Source organism: Stigmatopora argus, chromosome 2, assembly GCF_051989625.1.
Source record: "Stigmatopora argus isolate UIUO_Sarg chromosome 2, RoL_Sarg_1.0, whole genome shotgun sequence".
Taxonomy (NCBI): Eukaryota; Metazoa; Chordata; class Actinopteri; order Syngnathiformes; family Syngnathidae; genus Stigmatopora; species Stigmatopora argus.
The window spans coordinates 24,253,190-24,272,846 of record NC_135388.1 but is presented as its reverse complement, the minus strand read 5'-3'; the positions used below and the strand labels follow the sequence as shown (position 1 = coordinate 24,272,846).

The window sequence follows — 19,657 nt, the reverse complement described above, 5'->3', positions numbered from 1 at the left end:
TTTTTGTTTCTGTCCTACTCTGCCACCGCCGTCCTTGAAAGGCTTATCAGCGATTTCAGAAATATTCCACCTTGATATTAGAATATTGATATATCTTGGTGGCTAGCCAATTGAAACACAAAAGACAGACACTCATCCACGCTCGCACTCATAATCAAGGAATTTGCTTTGAGTGCTCCCCCAATCATCCACAATTTTGGTTTGTTGGAGTACAACTGGAGTACCCAGAGAAAACCTACGAATTCTTGAGGACACCAGGAATACTCCACACTCCGGAAGGTCTGGATCCACTCCGCATTAGTAGATCCTCGAACCGCAAAATTGATGCCTGAAGAAACTAGATAATTAATGTATTAGATCCACATGCCACATATCTCATTGTTCTGCATTAAGTTACCCCCCTTTCAATGTTATCGAATTTTGCCCATTCTAGTCAACCCATCTACTTAAAGCATTTCTCCAAGGTTGATATTTTATAATTTGGAGATGTTATTTTTAAAACATAGACATTATTTCATCACTTGTTTCACACCATGAAAGGCCCCACCTGAATCTAGATTTTATTTTATTTTATTTTTTATTTTTTATTTATTTATTTTTTTGTAGATATTCCCCTATATCTAAGCTTGTTATTGCCAATCGTTATCACCGTAACATTCAGGTGTATTAACCCCATAATTGCAATGCAGTAAGTTTTGGCTAAATTCTTAATTTGTATGCCCCTAAAGCAATAGACAGTAATAACGCCCCAATAGTCATCAATATGCCCTATACCAAAGCATACGCCCCCTTCAGGTCAAACAAGGAAAGTCTTTTGTGCACCTAAAGACGCTCCATGTTTCTTCTAGGGAAACTATGCCTATCCTTAACCAATTATCCCATCTACCCCAGCCAGGTTCAATTTACCTAATAATTTGGACGAATGCCACGAAATTTCTCATGCCATTTCTGCATTGTTAAATTCATGTCTGATCTCTTTAACAACCAAATAACTCTTAATACCTAAAAAATAATTTGTAAATCACCCCATACTATGTTTACTTAAGATAAGAGCTATTTTTTATAGCTCTCCGTTACCACAAGGAAAATCTACAATAATTAAATTAGAGAAATCAACCTTTTACTAGGCATTTCCTAATTACAATTTTTTTTCAATGCTTAGTAAAGGACCCACAAATTGTAACCAATATGGCATAATATTGTAAAAAAAACAAAAACAAAATTCCATTCATTTTTCTTTAAACCAGCCAATCACCTATATTGAAGTATTTTGAACAAACCAACCATTCAAAAACTGTAATAATATCGTTTTATCCTCCAAAACTAGCTCTCTTCAATCAAGAGCCCTTTGAACTTCACAAAACAAAAAATAAAATAATAATAATAGTATTTATTCCCAATTCCAAAGCTTTTACCAAATCAATCTTTGCCAAACAGATTTTCTATCACCTCGAAAACTATTTCTTATTAAATCCCAAAAATAAATGCGAAGATAATTGCGGAACCATGCATCCCTTGCAGACCATGATTGTTCTTATTCTGAAATGTTTAAACGGAAGCGCGCCCTTAGCCGCTGACTGTGACCTTCACGCTCGCTGCAGAAGCAGCTTATCAATGTTGACATTCCTAAGCGACCTCTTTTTCTGCGCACAATGTAGCGCTTCCCCCCAATCAACACATTATTTGGCAAGTTTAGAGTATGACAAAAAACGCAGTTTTGGCAACCCCGCTAAACATTTAATTTGCTGTTTTGTATTTCTGTTAACCAAAATATTCCCGCTAGCAGACGGGAACGAAACCAGGATAAGCCACAATAAGCCATTTCATTCCAGTACATTTAGTTACTATTAACAAAGCATGCCTAGCACTTGGAAATAACCATTTTAATTGCAATTTTACAACTTTCAGCATCACACAAAAAATTCCAATTGAATTCATTCACAAAGAATGTGATCTCTGGTTTAAAATTTAGCTCAACATCCTCATTCAAATCATTTTGAGCAGGCCTGCCTTGTTTTTAGAGACTTTTTGTCCAGGCAATCACGCACATAGTATTTTTGAAAACCCGATTTACTTGTTTTTTTTTTTTTCCAACTTCTTGGCTTACATTCCTATCCTCCCCCGTCAGCCGAGTAGCCCGCGCTATCTTTTATTTTTTATTTCACACAACGGACCCGTTTTATCACTCCCTTTTTCTGTGGAACAAGCCGCCTCGCTTGTATCTCCCTTCACATATTATATAGATTACTTCTATGCTTAGTGCCTATTTTATCCTGCAGGTTTTAATATTTCATGCATATTTAAGCTGGCCAGCAAACCCATATTTGTTTATCCATAAATTTAGGTGTTTAACCCTTGTAGCGCTTTGATTTTCAACAAATTTCAATCTCTACACGGCAGACGCTGTTTTGGATCGTCGTCTCTAGCCGCTTTTTTATTCGAGCTGCTCATCTTTGGATGGAGCTCGCGTGCACTCAGTTATCAGTTAGTAAATTTCTTTTTCCGCGGAAGGACATACGTAACACACGCAACACGTAACACACGCAACACAAATGTATACCCTAGCTTGATATACTGTCAGAGTTATATTTGTACCTTTCCGGACCACAGTACAGGACACCCCGAACTGCCCCAAGTTTTATAGACTCATGCTCTGTCTCGTTACCTGGCAGCGACTAGTATACCCAGGGTTTGTAACGCAGTCCCCTGGACGCGTGTCGCAGTCCCCTGGACGCGAGTCACATTTAAAAAAAAATGGACTTACCAGATATGACACCAGATGTCTCTTTCAGAGTGTTAGTCATCAACCGTCGAGAACCCAAGTCGCCTCGTCGAGTAATCCAGCCCGGAAAGGGTATTTAAGCGCCGTGCACGGTCTTTCCAGATATCGAACGGAAGCGACCTGGATTCTGCTCCGGTATCTTGACCACAGGCTCGAAGGACCAAATGTTAGGTTCATCCAATTGTAGGTTCCTTAGGTTTTTCCAATTCAGCTTTCAATAAAAAAGGCATCTGTAGTCACATCACATTTAATTCTTGCAAGAGAGAATACATCCGGCAGCTCGCCCCACCCAAGATTATTCTAAAGAACGGCATTATGTCCTGCCCATTTAAGGCTTCAAATCAAAACAATTACAAGGTTATTGATTCCATTTGCGTAAGCAAGAAACAAAACAATTCACATAATCAAGCAACCCAAGCGTCAACCTAGCGTCACAAATTAAAACAATATGCTTGATAGTCATCCGCTGACCCAACAACAATTTAAGCGTCCTTCACCGATCTTCATTGTGAACTCGCATCTGGGGAAGGGGTCGACGCGTATCTTCCAGTAATCAGTCCTTGGAGCAAGAACTCAGTGGATTGTTTTATGTCCTTTCGAACTTGTATCTCTCGCTGTCCTGGAGAGCGACCTTGGCGCAAGCGTTTGCTTCACATATTAATTCAACTCTAACATAAAGGCGATCAAACACATATATATATATTGTTTAATATAGTTACACATTTAGGATGAGCAAATATATTGATTAATATAGTAAGCATGTATATTATAAGGCTCTATATTCATTGCAAACACATTTATAATAATGATTACCCCAACAGTTTCAAAACAAAAGACTGGTGGTTTAGCTTTAATAATACTTACGTTACTGATGAACAAAAACAAAAATGTAAATGTTAAAGCGATAGAGACTACCTATGTAATCGATTGCCACGCTGAAGTCGCACAAGACGAATCATTTGTCAGAACTCGAAATTCGGTGGGATCTTTCGCAACGGAATGGCTTCGGGATAGTGTGTAGCCATACACATGACAGTCAGCAAGTATTGGTTGCCAGATTTGGTTCGCGGAAGGGGACCAACACAATCTACTAGAATGTGTTCAAAGGGCTCCCCCATTGTTGGAATAATCCTTAGGTATTTCCAAATTCACAATAAAAGAGGCATCTGAAGTCACATCTTTGTTTAATTCTTGCAAGAAGAGAATACATCCATCCGCGACTCTGGTCAGGATAAATCTAACAACTCAAGGTCTCCCTCGCTTATTTATTCATAAGATTTTAACGCCATGCCCCACAGAAGTCTAAACAACTTTAGAGTCTCATAACAATTTATCACAGTCATCAAAACAATTGTAGGTCTGCCGAATCTTCCCAAGAGCGCTTGTTGTGGACTCATCCTGCGAAGCCAAAACAGTCCACTGTTCCCAAGGGCGCTTGTTGTGAACCCATCCTGCCCAAGGCCATTCCCAGTCCTCTTGATGCGAACCACAGTCCTTACTTTTGCATTGAAATGGCTTTTATTAATGCCAATAACTCTAACATAAAAGAAAAGCGTTCATACGCAATCCCATAATCATTTTTTAAAATTTATAACAAATACAAATACACTTGGGGGAAGTCCGTTGTCTCAAGCTTTACCAGAATTCACCTTACTTGCATATCTGGCCTAAAAAAGGAAGAACAAAATCATTCTCGTTCAACTCATTTTCATAATTTGCATTATCCTGGACATCAATGTTATCACCAGTAGGCTGTCTAATAAGCAGATACAATCCTTGTAATTCGGAATTTGTTAGAGCTACTGTATCAACCCTAAGTCGGTCTAGCAAAAAGCATAAGCAGGGAATAAGACAATACCCACACATTGTCAAAGTATTAGCCAAAACAGCTATTGATATCACCTCAGTGAAGGCCATTTTTTTACATTTTGCGAAGGCCTTATCCCACCAGTCTGCCAGAAGATGGATCGTTCCACTACAAAGTGCCTCTTTGTTTCCGGTTCAGGGTCTGTAGGCCTTCAGCGGCCCAGGTTAGGGACCCATTGGGGGACGTGTTGTTGAGTGCAACATTTTCAAACATTGCATACGCCCCCTGCTCCCTCAAGAGCACATCAACCGTCAGAAGCATATCAACCGCTTTGCGGTCCTGGAAAGTCATGAGACTGGTGGCTGCCAGCTGTTCCTTCATTGCAAATCCAATTTCCTTTTTTTTGGACATTGTAATGGTTGTTGTTCATCCTATTCATATTTTTATTTGGCGTAACCCAAAGAAAAATAGACTCCTGCTGCAATTTGGCGTAACAGACCCATAAGTCGGATCGCCATCCCTCGATGAGGCTCAACGTCGTCGAGAGAGCCCAGTCGCCGCACCAAAATTCTGAGCCGCCAATTGTATCTCCTTCACTCTAAAACAGATACTGGTAAAAACAGTGAAACCAAAGCACATAGTCCTGTTTCTTTTTTTACAGGAGTTATATAATTTATTTGTCCCACTTCACCACCATAAGCCAAAACGTGGAATCAGTGAGACCGTTAATCTTGGACAATGGGCACACCATGTCTCATCTACCGCACCTAGATTCAGACCATGCCTGTAAGGTTCAAACAGGTAAAGTTAGCACAGTGGAAAAATTGACTTTTCATTCACTGCTTCTGTAATAGGATGGACACTGTTTCAATATTTTTCCTTTTCTTTACAAGCAGGACACTTTTTTCTTTTGTAAAAACACTTTACCCAAAGAATGGTGATTGAGGGAGATTTTATATCCGATCGTATTTTCCCTCGTCTGGTCGTTTGTTTAACCCTTTGTAAGAAGGTTTAGTCTCAATTGAAACGTTTGAACCATTGAAACCATATGGAGACAATAAAACCAATATACGAAGTTCTTTCCAATTAATATTGGATTGTTTGCATTTTATCGGGTCAGAAAGTTTATCTTACCTGTCTCATCAACCGTTTCAACTGAGGGTACCTTCTTACAATGCAAAAGGTGGCTCCACATCCCCTTCTCGTCATGCTAGTGCTTCTTCTTTATAATGCAGGTTGAGCACCTCCGTTGGTCCAGTCCGTTTCCTGTTGAGAAGCACAGTTTCCATCTGCTAACCCAATTTGAATGTGTTTTCTTAAAGATTTTTTCAGTTCCAATCGTGCAGTGAATAATGGCGATTTGTATGGTCTACTAAATAGGATTTCCCTATGTTGTTGTCCTGTTGAACTCGTTATGTAGGCAGTGATTTCATAATGAGATATGGAACCTTCTGTCCATCCAGCCAACAATTTTGTTAACACAATTTGGGTGCCATTATCGCTATAAATCTTTGGAATTTCAAATTGTGCACTGATATGCCGAGCACAGGTTAAGCATGCTATGCCACCAACTTAACCCTATAAGTTGTGTAGTGGCACCGTACAGAGGCCACCCTCCCCCCTGTCGAGACACAGGACTTCCCATGACTCAAGCTAGCTTTGTTAAAAGCAACTCACCCAAGTAAGCTGAGGTACCAATTTGTTTTTGTTTGTTTTTGTTATTACCTCAGTGATCCCAAATCTCACATTTCGCAGAGCAAATTATTTGTTTCTCCACATTAAGTTTCAAATGTGGAGTACTGCTGCTGCATTCCTGTCAAAAATTTCAAGTGGTGAATTTTTTTTCTTTCTTTTAGTTTTTGTTTTTGTACTAACCTGCCGCCGCCATCCTCGAAAGGCTTATTGGCAATTTCAGAAATCAATATCAAATTTCCAAATCCTTTTCCACCTTGATAATTGATTGTAGATTATATTTTGGTGGCTAGCCAATCAAAAACACAAAAAGACAGACCATCATCCACGCTCACACTCATAATCAGGGGAATTTGGAGTGTTCAACCAGTCTAGCATCCATAATTTTGGTTTGTTGGAGTAAACTGGAGTACCCAGAGAAAACCCACGAATTCTCGAGGACACCAGGAATACTCCACACTCTGGAAGGTCTGGATCCACCCCTTCCATTAGTAGATCCTCGAACCGCAATGTTGATGCGTTAATTACTCAATCAATCAATTTGGGTTTTTTACCCATACATCAGTGGCCTGTAAATTTTCATCACAGGTGTAAACCACCATCCACAGTCGGGCTTTTTGGGAGTTCACCCATTTTTGTCTGCCCCGTCAGCAATAATCATTCCAGAAGGAACTAGGTAATTAATGTACTAGACTAGCGTGTCACACATCTACAAATAGAAATTTGTTTTGGAAGTTCAATCGCCGCCGTTCGTCGCCCTAGTCAGCCAGGATGAGCGACTGACATGCGAGTGGCTCTGATTAACTCCTTGTTTGCCAATAATGCAATAACGGAAAAGTTGTGACACATTGAAACACACACACCCACCCAGGTATATTAACCGTTTGTAAAAATGTACCTCCATATATCGCATTAAATTATACCCCCCGTCAATGCTATCAGTTTAGCTGTTTGTACGCAGAATTGAGGCGGCAATAGTTTCACCTCTAAGGTTTGTTTTAGTAGTTGTCAATATATCTCGCATTCTGTTCGAATTTTGCCCATTTCATTTTATTCCTAGACAACCCATCTACTTAAAGCATTACTCAAAGGTTGATAATTTATAATTTGGAGATGCTATTTTTGAACATAGACATTATGTCATCACTCGTTCCATACCATGAAAGCCCCCACCAGAATTTGGGCGTCCAGTGCCAAAATAGAGCCTATTTTTTAAATTTCCCCCGAATTTTGCTGTAGATATGGAATTCTCATTCCCCAAATACCCCAGAATTCATGCGCCAACGCATTTTGTTAAAACCCAAAGCGACAAACATAATCTGCTTCTTTAGCCAGATTTTGGAACCTGGAGAATTGTTCTTTTCCCCCTTATCTAAGCTTGTTCTTGCCAAATGTTATCACTGTAACATTTAAGTGCATTAACCCCATAATCCCAATGCTGTAAATTTTAAGATAAAGTTCTCTTAATTTGTATGCCTTTAAAGCAATAGAAAGCAACGCCATTTGGTTGTATCAATGTGATCAATGCTTATCCAATCCGTAATATCAACATGCCCCATGCCAAAACATATTTCACCCGCTCAGGACAAACGGAATGTTCTTCTGTGCACTTGAAAACCACCCTATGTTTCTCAGTCCCAGGGAAATTATGCCTATCCTACATCAGTTATTTGATCTACCCCAGCCAGGTACAATTTATCTAATAATTTGGACGAATGCCATGAATTTTCTCATGCCATTTCTGCATTGTTAAATTCATGTCTGATCTCTTTAACAACCAAATAACTCTTAATACCTAAGACATAATTTGCAAATCACCTCATAGTATGTTTACTTAAGATAAGAGCTATTTCCTATAGCTCTCTGTTACCACAATAAAAATCTACTATAATTAAATTTGAGAAATCAACCTTTTACTAGGCATTTCCTGATTACAATTTTCAATGTTTAATAAAGGACCCACAAATTGTCACCAATATGCCATAATATTGTAAATTTTTCCCATTCCTTTTTCTTTAACCAGCCACTCTCTTATGTTAAAGTATTTTGAACAAACCAACCATTCAAAAACAGTATTAATATTCTTTTATCCTCCAAAAACTAGCACTCTTTAATTAAGAGCCCTTTGAAATCCACAAATTGGTCAATTTGCTCTATTCCCAATTCCAAAGCTTTTACCAAATCAATTTTTACCAAAACATATTTTCTATCACCTTAATATATATTGCTGTTTAAAACCCGAAACATGAATGCGAAAGTAATCGCATCACCCTGCATTCCTTGTCGACCATGTTTTGCTCTTATTCTGAAATGTTCAAACGGAAGCGCGCCCTTAGCCGCTAACTGTGACCTTCACGCTTGCTGCGACAGCAGCATTCTTATCTTTTGTTTATAAATTCCAAAACGCTCTCTTTTTCTTTATGTGCACAATGCTTCGCCTCCTGTGCACAATTCTAACGCTTTTTAAAGAAGACTAAATTAATTCCTCTCCCGATATCCAACTATATCACAATATTTTGCCAAGACCCCATAATCACAATATGCTGCAAGCATAACTATATCATAGCAAACCCCATTTTTGCCCTCAAGTTTGCTTCAGCACCCCCAAGGCCAATTATTGTAATGTTTTCACGGAAGGGGTCCAAAAAAAAATTAGTCGCTTGTGGGGTCCGCGTGCATACTGAATGCCTAACACCGTCAAATCAGCCGTCCCACGGCCCACATGTTTGTCCGCGTTCAAATCAGCAGTCACACCAAAACAGAGCGCTTCCCCCGCAGTCGACGCATTATTTGGCAAGTTTAGAGTATGACAAAAAACGCAGGTTTGGCAACCCCGCTAAACATTTAATTGGCCGTTTTGTATTTCTTTTCGTCTGTTAACCAAAATATTCCCGCTAGCGGACGGGATCAAAACCAGGACAAGCCGCAATAAGCCATTTCATTCCATTAAATTGACAGTTAACCAAATCAAATGCCAGTTTTTCCATTAAATTTAGCTCAACATCCTCATGTTCAAAATCCTCATTCAAATCATTTTGAGCAGGCAAGCCTTGTTTTTAGAGACCTTTTTGTCCGGGCAATCACGCGATATAGGCCCCAATTTTCCGCAAACCCAGCACATAGCAGTTTTGAAAACCCCATTTCTGTTTAACCTCCTTATTTGTTTTTTCCAATCTCTTGGCTAACATTCCTATTCTCTCGCCACCTATCTCGGTAAATATTTTCCCCGTCAGCCGAGGAGGCAGCGCAATTTTTTTTTTACACAACGGATTCGTTTTATCACTCTTCTTTCAGTGGAACAAGCCGTCTCGCTTGTATCTCCATTCACATATTATATATAGATTTGATTATCTCTATGCTTAGTGCGTATTTTATCCTGCAGGTTTTTATATTTCATGCATATTTAAGCTGGCCAGCAAACCCATATTTGTTTATCCATACATTTAGGTGTTTAACCCTTGTAGCGCTTTGATTTTCAACAAACTTCCAATCTTTACACGGCAGACGCTGTTTCGGATCGTCATCCCTAGCCGCTTTGTTATTTGAACTGCCCATTTTGAAGGGAGTTCGCGTGCACTCAGTTATCAGTTAGTTAACTTTCTTTTCCGCCTTTTATTATCGGAACTACACTCGTAACACAAATGTATACCCTAGCCTGATATACCGTCAGAGTTATATTTGTACTTTTCACAGTACAGGACACCTCGAACTGCCCTAACACACGAAATACACGTAACACAAATGTATACCCTAGCCTGATATACCGTTGGAGTTATATTTGTACTTTTCCGGACCACAGTACAGGACACCCCGAACTACCCTAAGTTTTATAGACTCATGCTCTGTCTCTTTACCTGGTAGAGACTAGTATGCGCAGGGTTTTATTGTCTCATTTCTCAAAATGGACCTACACATGCAATGCCCCTTCGCGCATTTGGCAACCGTCAACAAATGCAGACATTCATGTGGACTTACCAGAGATGTCCTCAGATGACTCTTTCAGTAGGATTAGTCGTCAACCGTCGAGAATCCAGGGCGCTCCTTCGAGTAATCCAGCCCGTAAAGGGGATTTAGCTGCCGTGGCCACGGTCTTTTTCCCAGATATCGAACGGAAGCGTCCTGGATTCTGCTTCGGTATCTTGACCACAGGCTCGAAGGACCAAAATGTTGGACCATCCTGCGAAGCCAAAACAGTCCACAGTTCCCAAGGGCGCTTGTTGTGAAACCATCCTGCCCAAAGCCATTCCCAGTCCCCTTGATGCGAACCACAGTCCTTACTTTTGCATTGAAATGGCTTTTATTAATGCCAATAACTCTAACATAAAATAAAAGCGTTCAAGTACATATATATAATAATATTGATAAACATTTATAATAATGATAAACCTAACACCCATGATGGGTATCGGACGTAAAGGAGCAGGTGAGATTGTTTGATTAGGCTTGTCAGTCATTTGACACACGTGACAAGTGCGGCAAAACGTGGACATGTCTTTTCTAAGGCCTGGCCAAAAGAAATGCTTGGATAGGCGCGAATAGGTTTTAGTAACTCCTAAATGACCAGCCCAGAAATTGTCATGGGCCAAAGACAGTACTGACTGGCGAAACGGTTTGGGCACTACTATTTGACAGGCCTCGTCCCTTTCACCATCACCCTCCTTCTGCGGAAACCACCTACACATGAGCAGTCCATCATAAACATAATAAGCTGTCGGCATGGTCTTCGCAACTTCAGGTGCAACAGTATATTCAAAACACTTGTTTAGGGTACTGTCCTCAATCTGAGCAGCAAAAAGAGCGTCACGAGTCATATGAACTCCCTTCTCAGAGGCTAGAGCCACAGCAGACTCTACACGGTGTCTGATAAATCTACTTCTTCTTGTCGTTTTCGAGCCTGCGCTCGAGTGACGGCACATACAGGGAATAAATCAGGAAAACTTTTGGAAAGCGCATCGGGACATGAAATAACCGGCTGCTTTAGCACCTCCACCACAGGCACTACTCTGTTTCTCCCCCTGATAATGTCGTTCCCCAAAAGAATATCCACCCCTGCCACTGGCAAACTCGATGTTTCCCTTACTTTGTATGTACCTGTGATTAACTCACACTTCAAGTGGACTTGATGTAACGGGGCGGATATATAACCGCAACCTACTCCCGTTACCAACACATTGGATTCAGACTCGGCAGAAAAAGGTAGGATACCAGACAACATCAGAGACTGGTTCGCGCCGGTGTCCCGTAATATACGGACCGAGCGAGCTTGTTGCAAATCTGAAGGGAGAGAGACACCCACTATACCAATAGGGCATGTACCCATTATCGACAACGTCCATCGAGTCACCTGACGATTTAACATCAGAGACTGTAGACTGAAGACGCAGGGTCTGAACCAGTCCTGTCTCTTTCACATTCAAATCCTTTACCTGGTCCTTTTTCTGACTGTTTTCCAGGAAAAGCAATCCACTTCAGGATGCCCAACTCTATGGCAAAAATTACACCTACGCGTCTCGCGCTCCGTGACAGAGTTTCGACGCCAAGAAGGCGCTACTGTATTACCGGGAATTGCAGCTTACTAACCGGATTTGAGTGAGGAGAGCCCAGGTCATCAGATCGAGTAGACCCAAACAACCTTTTGTGAGTAAGCAAATAGTTATCGGCGAGAACGGTGGCTTCTGACATCGTTTTAAACTTGCGCTCGTTTAAGTGGGCCACTATGCGTTCTGGTAGACAATGTTTCAATTCCTCAATAAGAAGTAACTCAGTAAGTGTTTCAAAAGTGGAAACTTTGCTTACCTCGCAACAACGTTTGAAGTACACTTCTTTTTCGCGGCCAAACTCAGACACTGCCTGTCCAGGCTTTAATTTGTGATATCTGAACTTTTGGCGATATACCTCAGGCACCAGTTCATACACGCGCAGCACTGCTGCTTTTACCTTATCATATACAAGGCCGTCTTCTACCGACATTGTACTCAATGCTTCGAAACCTTTTCCAGAGAGTTTACTTTGCAAGACCAGAGCCCAGCCTTCTGCTGGCCATTTATGTGACTGTGCTATGCGTTCAAATTTACTAAATCACGCCTCGACGTCTGTGTCACGGAACTGCGGTACAAGAGGAAGGCTTTTACTGACATTAAACCCCTTACTCTCTACCCTACTTGAACTCCTTGCGAGTTCAACCTCCAGCCTTTTAATTTCACTCTCCTTCTCGAACTCCAATTTCTTGAGGGCTAGCTGATGGGCTTACTCCCTATCCTTAGCCTCACATTGCAAACGCAACATCTCCAGAGCAATATGGGGATCTTCCCCAACAGGTAAAGTACGATTACCCTCTGGTTTGCCCTTTAAGCCAGCCATGAGATTGGAACACTGATTCTGGCGCCAACTAGTGGTGAAGGATCTGCAGATGCTCCACCTGTGGTTCCTAAGTACTGCTCTGCTATTAAAATCTGGATAACCTCCTGCTTCAAATCAGCTAGCTTTGTAGTCATGGACAGAGTGGACCCTAGATGAGCGACTAGATCAGGGTTGGGCAAACTTTTCAGCCCGGGGGCCACATTGACTTTAAAAATTTGACAGGCGGGCCGGGTCAGCACAAGATACGATACAGACGCTCCCCTACTTACGAACAAGTTAGGTTCCGAGCGATTGTTCATAAGTTGAATTTGTTCGTAAGTTGATTCAGTGCTATATTTTGTATTATAATATATGTTTAAGGCCTATATAAGTATATTGAAAGTTTATATAAGTGCATTTGTATGTTTAAGGCTTGTATAAGTAACCTGAATTGGTTTGTACTGAAAAAAACATTTAACGAAGGATCGTCGAACGATTCAAGCAGTGGCGGGCCGTCAGGGCCTTCAAGGCCTTTTCTGCTGGCCTAAGAAATATTTGAATCATATTATATTTTGTCCATCAATACTTATTATTCCAAATGGTCTGTTAGCTTCTTTTCATTGCTTTTCCCCCTGGTTGCACTGCTTCCAGATGTGTGTTTTCATATTGAAGCATTTAACCAATCACAATTCAGCCGTTATTTGTTGCCAGATCAGATCTGCCTCAAAGCCTTCACAATCAGTTCTGCGGGGTCTGCTGCATTGAACAAGACTGTTGCTTTTAACCAATCAGATTTCGAGTTGGTAACCCCACAATGATTTTTCATAGGAGTTAGCATTTTGCTGGCTGGGATATGTCATTGCTTTCACCAACTATGATTGGCTAGTAGGCGGGCCGCAGCCAGAGATGGCAAACTCCACCCACATTGGCCGACAGTGGCAAAAACAAATGGATTCTGTTGCAGATTTCTCTCACAAAGCTATTTTCCAGACTGACTTTTCCAAGAAATGGACATCATTAAGAAAGGGCGGTCAACTCCAAAGCTAGCAAGCCTGTTACAGCCAGGAAAATGGTATGTGCGCGCCACTTTCAGTGTGCTAACTTAGCTGCACCATCAAATATATTGTTGTGTTGATTTAAAGCCATTTTCAAGACGGACTATGCCGGAAATATGACAGGACAGGCTCGACTTTCATCATTAGCTTCGATGGCGATAGAAAAGAAGGAAGAAAGAAAGGAGGATGGATATTGTGTACAGTTAAAAAGAATTTTTGGTGAGGAATATATGGATATATTCCTAAATAATATTTCAATTGTGGGCCCGGTTCTGATATCTGAAAAGCTCCAGTGTTTTTATTTAAGCTCCAGTGTTTGTATTTAATCACAAAATGCTGCTAGGAAGTGGATTTTACCCCATTTTACCCCAGTTTAATTTTTGGCGTTTCGCCATTGACGTCCATCGCTGTCTTTTCCCGGGAAAAATAACCCCCCTGGCCTGGTTGTAATGTCTCAAAAGCTCCAGTATTTGGATTCAATCAATAAATGCTGCTAGGAAGTGGATTTGACCTAATTTTAGTTCATTTTTTGTCATTTCACGTATGGACGTATCGACGTTCATCGCTGTCTTTTTACCGGGGAAATTATACTCCAGGCCCGGTTCTGATGTCTAAAAAGCTCCAGTATTTGTATTTAATCAATAAATGCTGTTTTCGGCTGGATTTTACCCAATTTTCGGGCAATATTTGCCTGTACGCCATTGACGTTCATCGCTGTCTTTTCCCAGGAAAATCGCCCCCCTGGCCTGGTTTTAATGTGTGAAAAGCTCCAGTATTTGTATTTAATCATGAAATGCTGCTAGGAAGTGGATTTTACCCCATTTTTGTGTATTGATTTATTGATTATTTTTTATGTGTCGCAGTCTAGCTGCAGTAGAGGTTTTATAGCCATAAAATAGTTTTTGAGGGTTGGATTGATACGTTGAAGGCGCTACGAGAAAATGCACCGACCGCCACTGTTATTGTCAAATGATTTTTGTCAGCAATTATAAAAACTTTTGATAATATTCGATAAGTTTAAAATGCAATTACATCACCCAAACACCCCAAAAAACGGGGCCTCTGATGTGACGTGAATGCTAGTTCCAGCCCAACGTTCAGTAGAAGAGAATGGTAAAAAAAACAGCTGTTTTTAGCATGGTTGGCAATAGCGCAGCTAATGTGGAGCATGAAAGCAAAAAGGACTATAACATATCCAAAATGAGCGATTGTGAGATGCAGAACAACAGCATGCCAACACAATAAAAGATCCAAGTGAAGTCTCCCTGTCATTTTCTTTCCGTTTTTTTAAATGCCTCTCAAATCTATGTGCACAAACAGCAGCCTTATTAAAACATTCCATAACCCACTCTCTTCATTTGAAGACAGCCTGTAATTATTTTCTTATTTGATATCAAAGAGGTTCCCCATTTCATGCAAATGTTCTGACAATGTTGCAAAAATCAAAACTTGATAATTTTTGGTTAAAATCGGTTAAGTTCATCTAACTTTGTTTTTTTATTAAATACCCATTTCTTGAGGTAATTTTACAGTTTCATTTTGTGAGGCTGAAAATAGTCTGCTTACACATGGACATGATGTCTTAATTTGAATATTTCATACTGCACAGAAACTTTGTTTTAAGAAAAAAATATAAAAATAAAAGACTCCTGTCAAAATTTCTGCACGTTTTAGTATTATTTACTTTTGAGAGAATAAGGAGGTAGTTGTCTTATCGTTATTCCACAACAGAACTACAGAATGTTTTTCAAAATTGTCATTTTTTTTCTCTTCTTCTAAAGTAAGGTAACATAGTGAATCATCGAATAACAAGGAAAGTAATTTATTACTTATTCACAGTAGTTTGAAGCTTCACATTTAAAAGAAAGATGACAATTGTAATCTTATGTTACAGTAAATTTAAACCTTCTTGTGCAATAACCAAAGTTAATGTATTCCACCGCGGCTTTCGGGGCGAACTTCCTGCCTTTCGATACATATTGGCCAGCCAGCTCAGTTACGCAGTTAGTAAACTAATGTTTTTCGATTACTTCATGCTCAATATCTTCTTTTCTTCGCACTGTGCTTCATTGCACCGGCTTGCTTTGGACCCATTGCGATTCCCTTAAATCTGCACTCACGCGAAAAAATACAAAAAAAATGCAACGCTCCGCCCAATGCTCGTAGAGATCTTTGCACGACGGAGATGCGGCAAGAAAGCTGAAATCATAAAGAGCCTCTCGCAACCTGGCTGTCTCGAATGCTCGTATCTCAAGGTAAATATTGGCTCGTAATTTTACTCGTATCTCAAATTCCTTGTATGTTGGGGCACTCGTATGTCAAGGTAATACTGTACTAAATGTAGCAAATGCATGATAAATGATAATGCAGGCATATTTTTGTTTTTCAAGGAATTCAACATTATCTATAGAAATAATTGTTGTACCCTTTTTTGCAAACTCATCATAAAAATTGAACCATAGAGCAAAAATTCATCCCCTTTAAAGTAAAATTAATAATCATTCAGGTTTCTGACCACCAAGGCATTTTTATTGTCTCATCTCATCTCTCATCTCCTTTTCTGAACCGCTTCCTCATTAGGGTCGCAGGAGGTGCTGGAGCCTATCCCAGCTGACTCCGGCCCAGAGGCATGGGACAACCTGAATCGGTGGCCAGCCGATCGCAGGGCACAAGGAGACGGACAATATGCACACTCACACCCAATTGAGAGTGTACAATCAGCCTACCATGCATGTTTTTGGAATGTGGGAGGAAACCGGAGTACCCGGAGGAAACGCAAGCAGGCCGGGGCAGAACATGATAACTCCACACAGATGGACATGACCTGGATTTGAACCCAGGACCCCAGAGCTGTGAGGCCGACGCGATAACCACTTGCGAGATTTTTTTTATTGTGATTTATTTATTATTTATTTTTTATATTCAGTGGTGCCTCAGGATACGAGCTTAATTAGTTCCGGGACTGAGCTCGTATGTCGATTTACTCGTAACTCAAATGAACGGTTGCCATAGAAATTAATTAAAAACAAATTTATTTGTTCCAACCCTCTGAAAAAACAACTAAAACAGGATATTGGATTGGAAAAACATTTTTATTTGTTCTAATTTGCCATCATTTAACAAAGTAACAAATAACTAGTGGTTTAATAGTACTAAAATGTGTTTAATAGTACTAAAATTACACGGATTTCGCGGAGGGGAGAGAGAGACGGGCGGGGGGGGGGGGACTTTAAGCACGGCAACGCGCTCGTAATATAACATAAAAAATTTAAATTTACTTCGATTACAATGACGACATACTCAAAAATAAGTTTAATCTAACCTTACACTAAACTTAATTCTAATTTTGTTTTGCACTTTTATACCTTTCTTCTCACGGCGGGTTGGCTCTATATGCTCCGCCTCCACCCTGACTTGCAGATGCAACCTATCGAGGATTATTTGCTTTTGTATTCCCTTCAAAATATTCCGAAAATGATGCACACAAATGTCCTCACAATAGGATAACGCACGACCACTTGCCAACGAGAAATAGTATATATGCAATGCAACGCTCCGCCCAGTGCTCGTAGAGAAATTACACGAGGGAGTTGTGACCAGAGAGACATTACACAAAGGAGTTGCGACCAGAGAGACATTACACGAGGGAGTTGCGACCAGAGAAACATTACACGAGGGAGTTGCGACCAGAGAGACATTACACGAGGGAGTTGCGACCAGAGAAACATTACACGAGGGAGTTGTGACCAGAGAGACATTACACGAGGGAGTTGCGACCAGAGAAACATTACACGAGGGAGTTGCGACCAGAGAGACATTACACGAGGGAGTTGCGACCAGAAAGACAGTGCCCATGATGTTCTTATGGGCAGCCTCTCGCCTCCGCTGTATGCTCATATATCAAAATGTGTCTCGCATCCCAAGATAAATATTTGCCCAAAATTTTACTCATGTCTCAAATTGCTCGTATGTCGGGGCACTCGTATGTCGAGCTAACACTGTACTGGCATCCTTCACCACTTCACGGCTTCAACATTCGCGATTTCAGTACATTGTTTTTTTATATTCAGTATAAAAAAGCAGTAAAATAAATATATATATATATATATATATATATATATATATATATATATATATATATATATATATATATATATATATATATATATATAAATAAATAAATAAATAATTAAAAAAAAAAATAAAGAAATAAGTAAATAAAATCATCAACCAGAAAAGGAGCCCAAGCCAACAGCTAGCAGCAAGTTGATGATGAGTTGGCTAGAAAGCGGCTCTTCAAAAAAGAGGAAGGAGTCGGATGCATGTAACAGTCAGGAGGAGAAACACAATGCTGGCAGTGCTACGGGACCACTTCAGCAGTGGCTGCAGGGGACCAGCAAAAAAAAAATGTAAACCGTATATATATGTTTTTTCTTTCTTGTCTACGTATGTTTTTTACCCTACCAAGGGTTTTGATGGTATGATGATATAAAATGACAACAACTTCAGTCGCTCAAGGATTTGTTTGTATTTTGTCCCAACGTGTTTGCTGTCGTTCGCTATCCGAAATAGACGACCCCGTCTCCACGTAGCGCAAGCGCAGATCAATCTACTACCGAAATTAAAACAGTGCCAGGAATTCAAACATCGCCCAAGTTTTCAACACATTTTAGGAGGAAATCCCAACCAGTTCGACGGGACCAAATGCACACATTAACAGAAATTATGGTACGTTGCTCCTTGTGTTGTTGCTGTCGTTGTTGAGTTTGCACTGAACTATTCTTTTTTTATTTATTTTTTTACTTCAGGTGGAGTTGAGAGCGGGCGGGGGGTGTTGGTGTATCACACAAACCTGCCAATTCCTTTGTGTTGTACTACACTTACCCTTTAGTTTCGATAAACAGAACGTGTCGAGTAATTTGCTTAAACAAACTAGAATTTGTGTTTTTCGTCGGGGACTTTAAACATTGTGAGTAGTTCTACTGTAATACATTTTGTTAAAGCATAGGTGTCAACCTCAGTTAATTGCGCCCCTTATTAATGTTTCCCTTAATTCTGCACTTAACGCAAAAAAAACCACGGGAAAAAATGTGACGCTCCGCACAGTGCTCGTAGATATCTTTGCCCGAGGGAGATGCGGCGAGAATAACAGTGCGCTGAAATCATAAGCAGCCTCTCGCGTCTCAGCCACCTAGCTGTCTCATATGCCCATATCTTAAAAATTGTCTCGTATCTCAAGCAAATATTTGCTTGGAACTTTACTTGTACCTCGAGATACGAGCTTAATGCGTTCCAGGACTGAGCTCATATGTCGATTTTCTCGTAACTCAAACAAATGTTTCCCATAGAAATGAACTAAAAACAAATTAATTTGTTCCAACCCTCTGTAAAAACACGCAAAACAGGATATTGGATTGGAAAAACTTTTTTATTTGTTCTAATTCACCATCTATTAACAAAGTAAATAATTTGTGGTTTAATAGAACTAAAATGTGTTTAATATTATTAAAATTAGACGGATTTCGCAGAGGGGGGAGAGAGACAGAGAGAGGGGCTTTTTGCACGGCAACGTGCTCGTAACATAACATAAACAAATTTAAATGAACTTGGATTACGATGCAGACACTCAAAAATAGGTTTAATCTAACTTTACACTAAACTTAATTCTAATTTTGTTTTACATTTTTATACCTTTCTTCTACCTTTCTTGGCTCTATTTGCCCCGCCTCCACCCTGACGTTCAGAAGCAACCTATTGAGGGTAGTTTGCTTTTGTATTCCCTTCAAAATATTCAGAAAATGATGCACACAAATGTTCTCACAATAGGATAACGCACGACCATTTGTCAACGAGAAGTAGTATATACACCATTCGCACTGACTAACGGGGGAAAAAGACTGAAAAAAAAATGCAACGCCAGTGTTTGCAGAGACATTACACAAGGGAGTTGCGACCAGAGAGCCATTACACAAGGAAGTTGCG

General features: G+C 40.1%; 1 protein-coding gene across 8 annotated transcripts in view; it reads left to right on the top strand.

Annotated features, from left to right (window-relative positions):
- Positions 1-17,915: 17,915 nt before the first annotated feature.
- Positions 17,916-19,657, top strand: part of ccdc102a (coiled-coil domain containing 102A) — a 155,644-nt gene continuing 153,902 nt past the window's right edge. For 2 of the 8 annotated variants that reach the window (XM_077619518.1, XM_077619529.1), the window contains exon 1: positions 18,119-18,403. Coding sequence is in view for 1 of the 8 variants with exons in the window: in XM_077619587.1 (XP_077475713.1) it covers positions 18,380-18,403 (24 nt within the window). In the remaining 7 variants the exon portion in view is untranslated. Of the gene's footprint in view, positions 18,085-18,118; positions 18,404-18,483; positions 18,645-19,657 lie in introns of those variants that run through there. The other 6 variants (XM_077619555.1, XM_077619545.1, XM_077619587.1 and 3 more) reach the window with 4 other exon arrangements.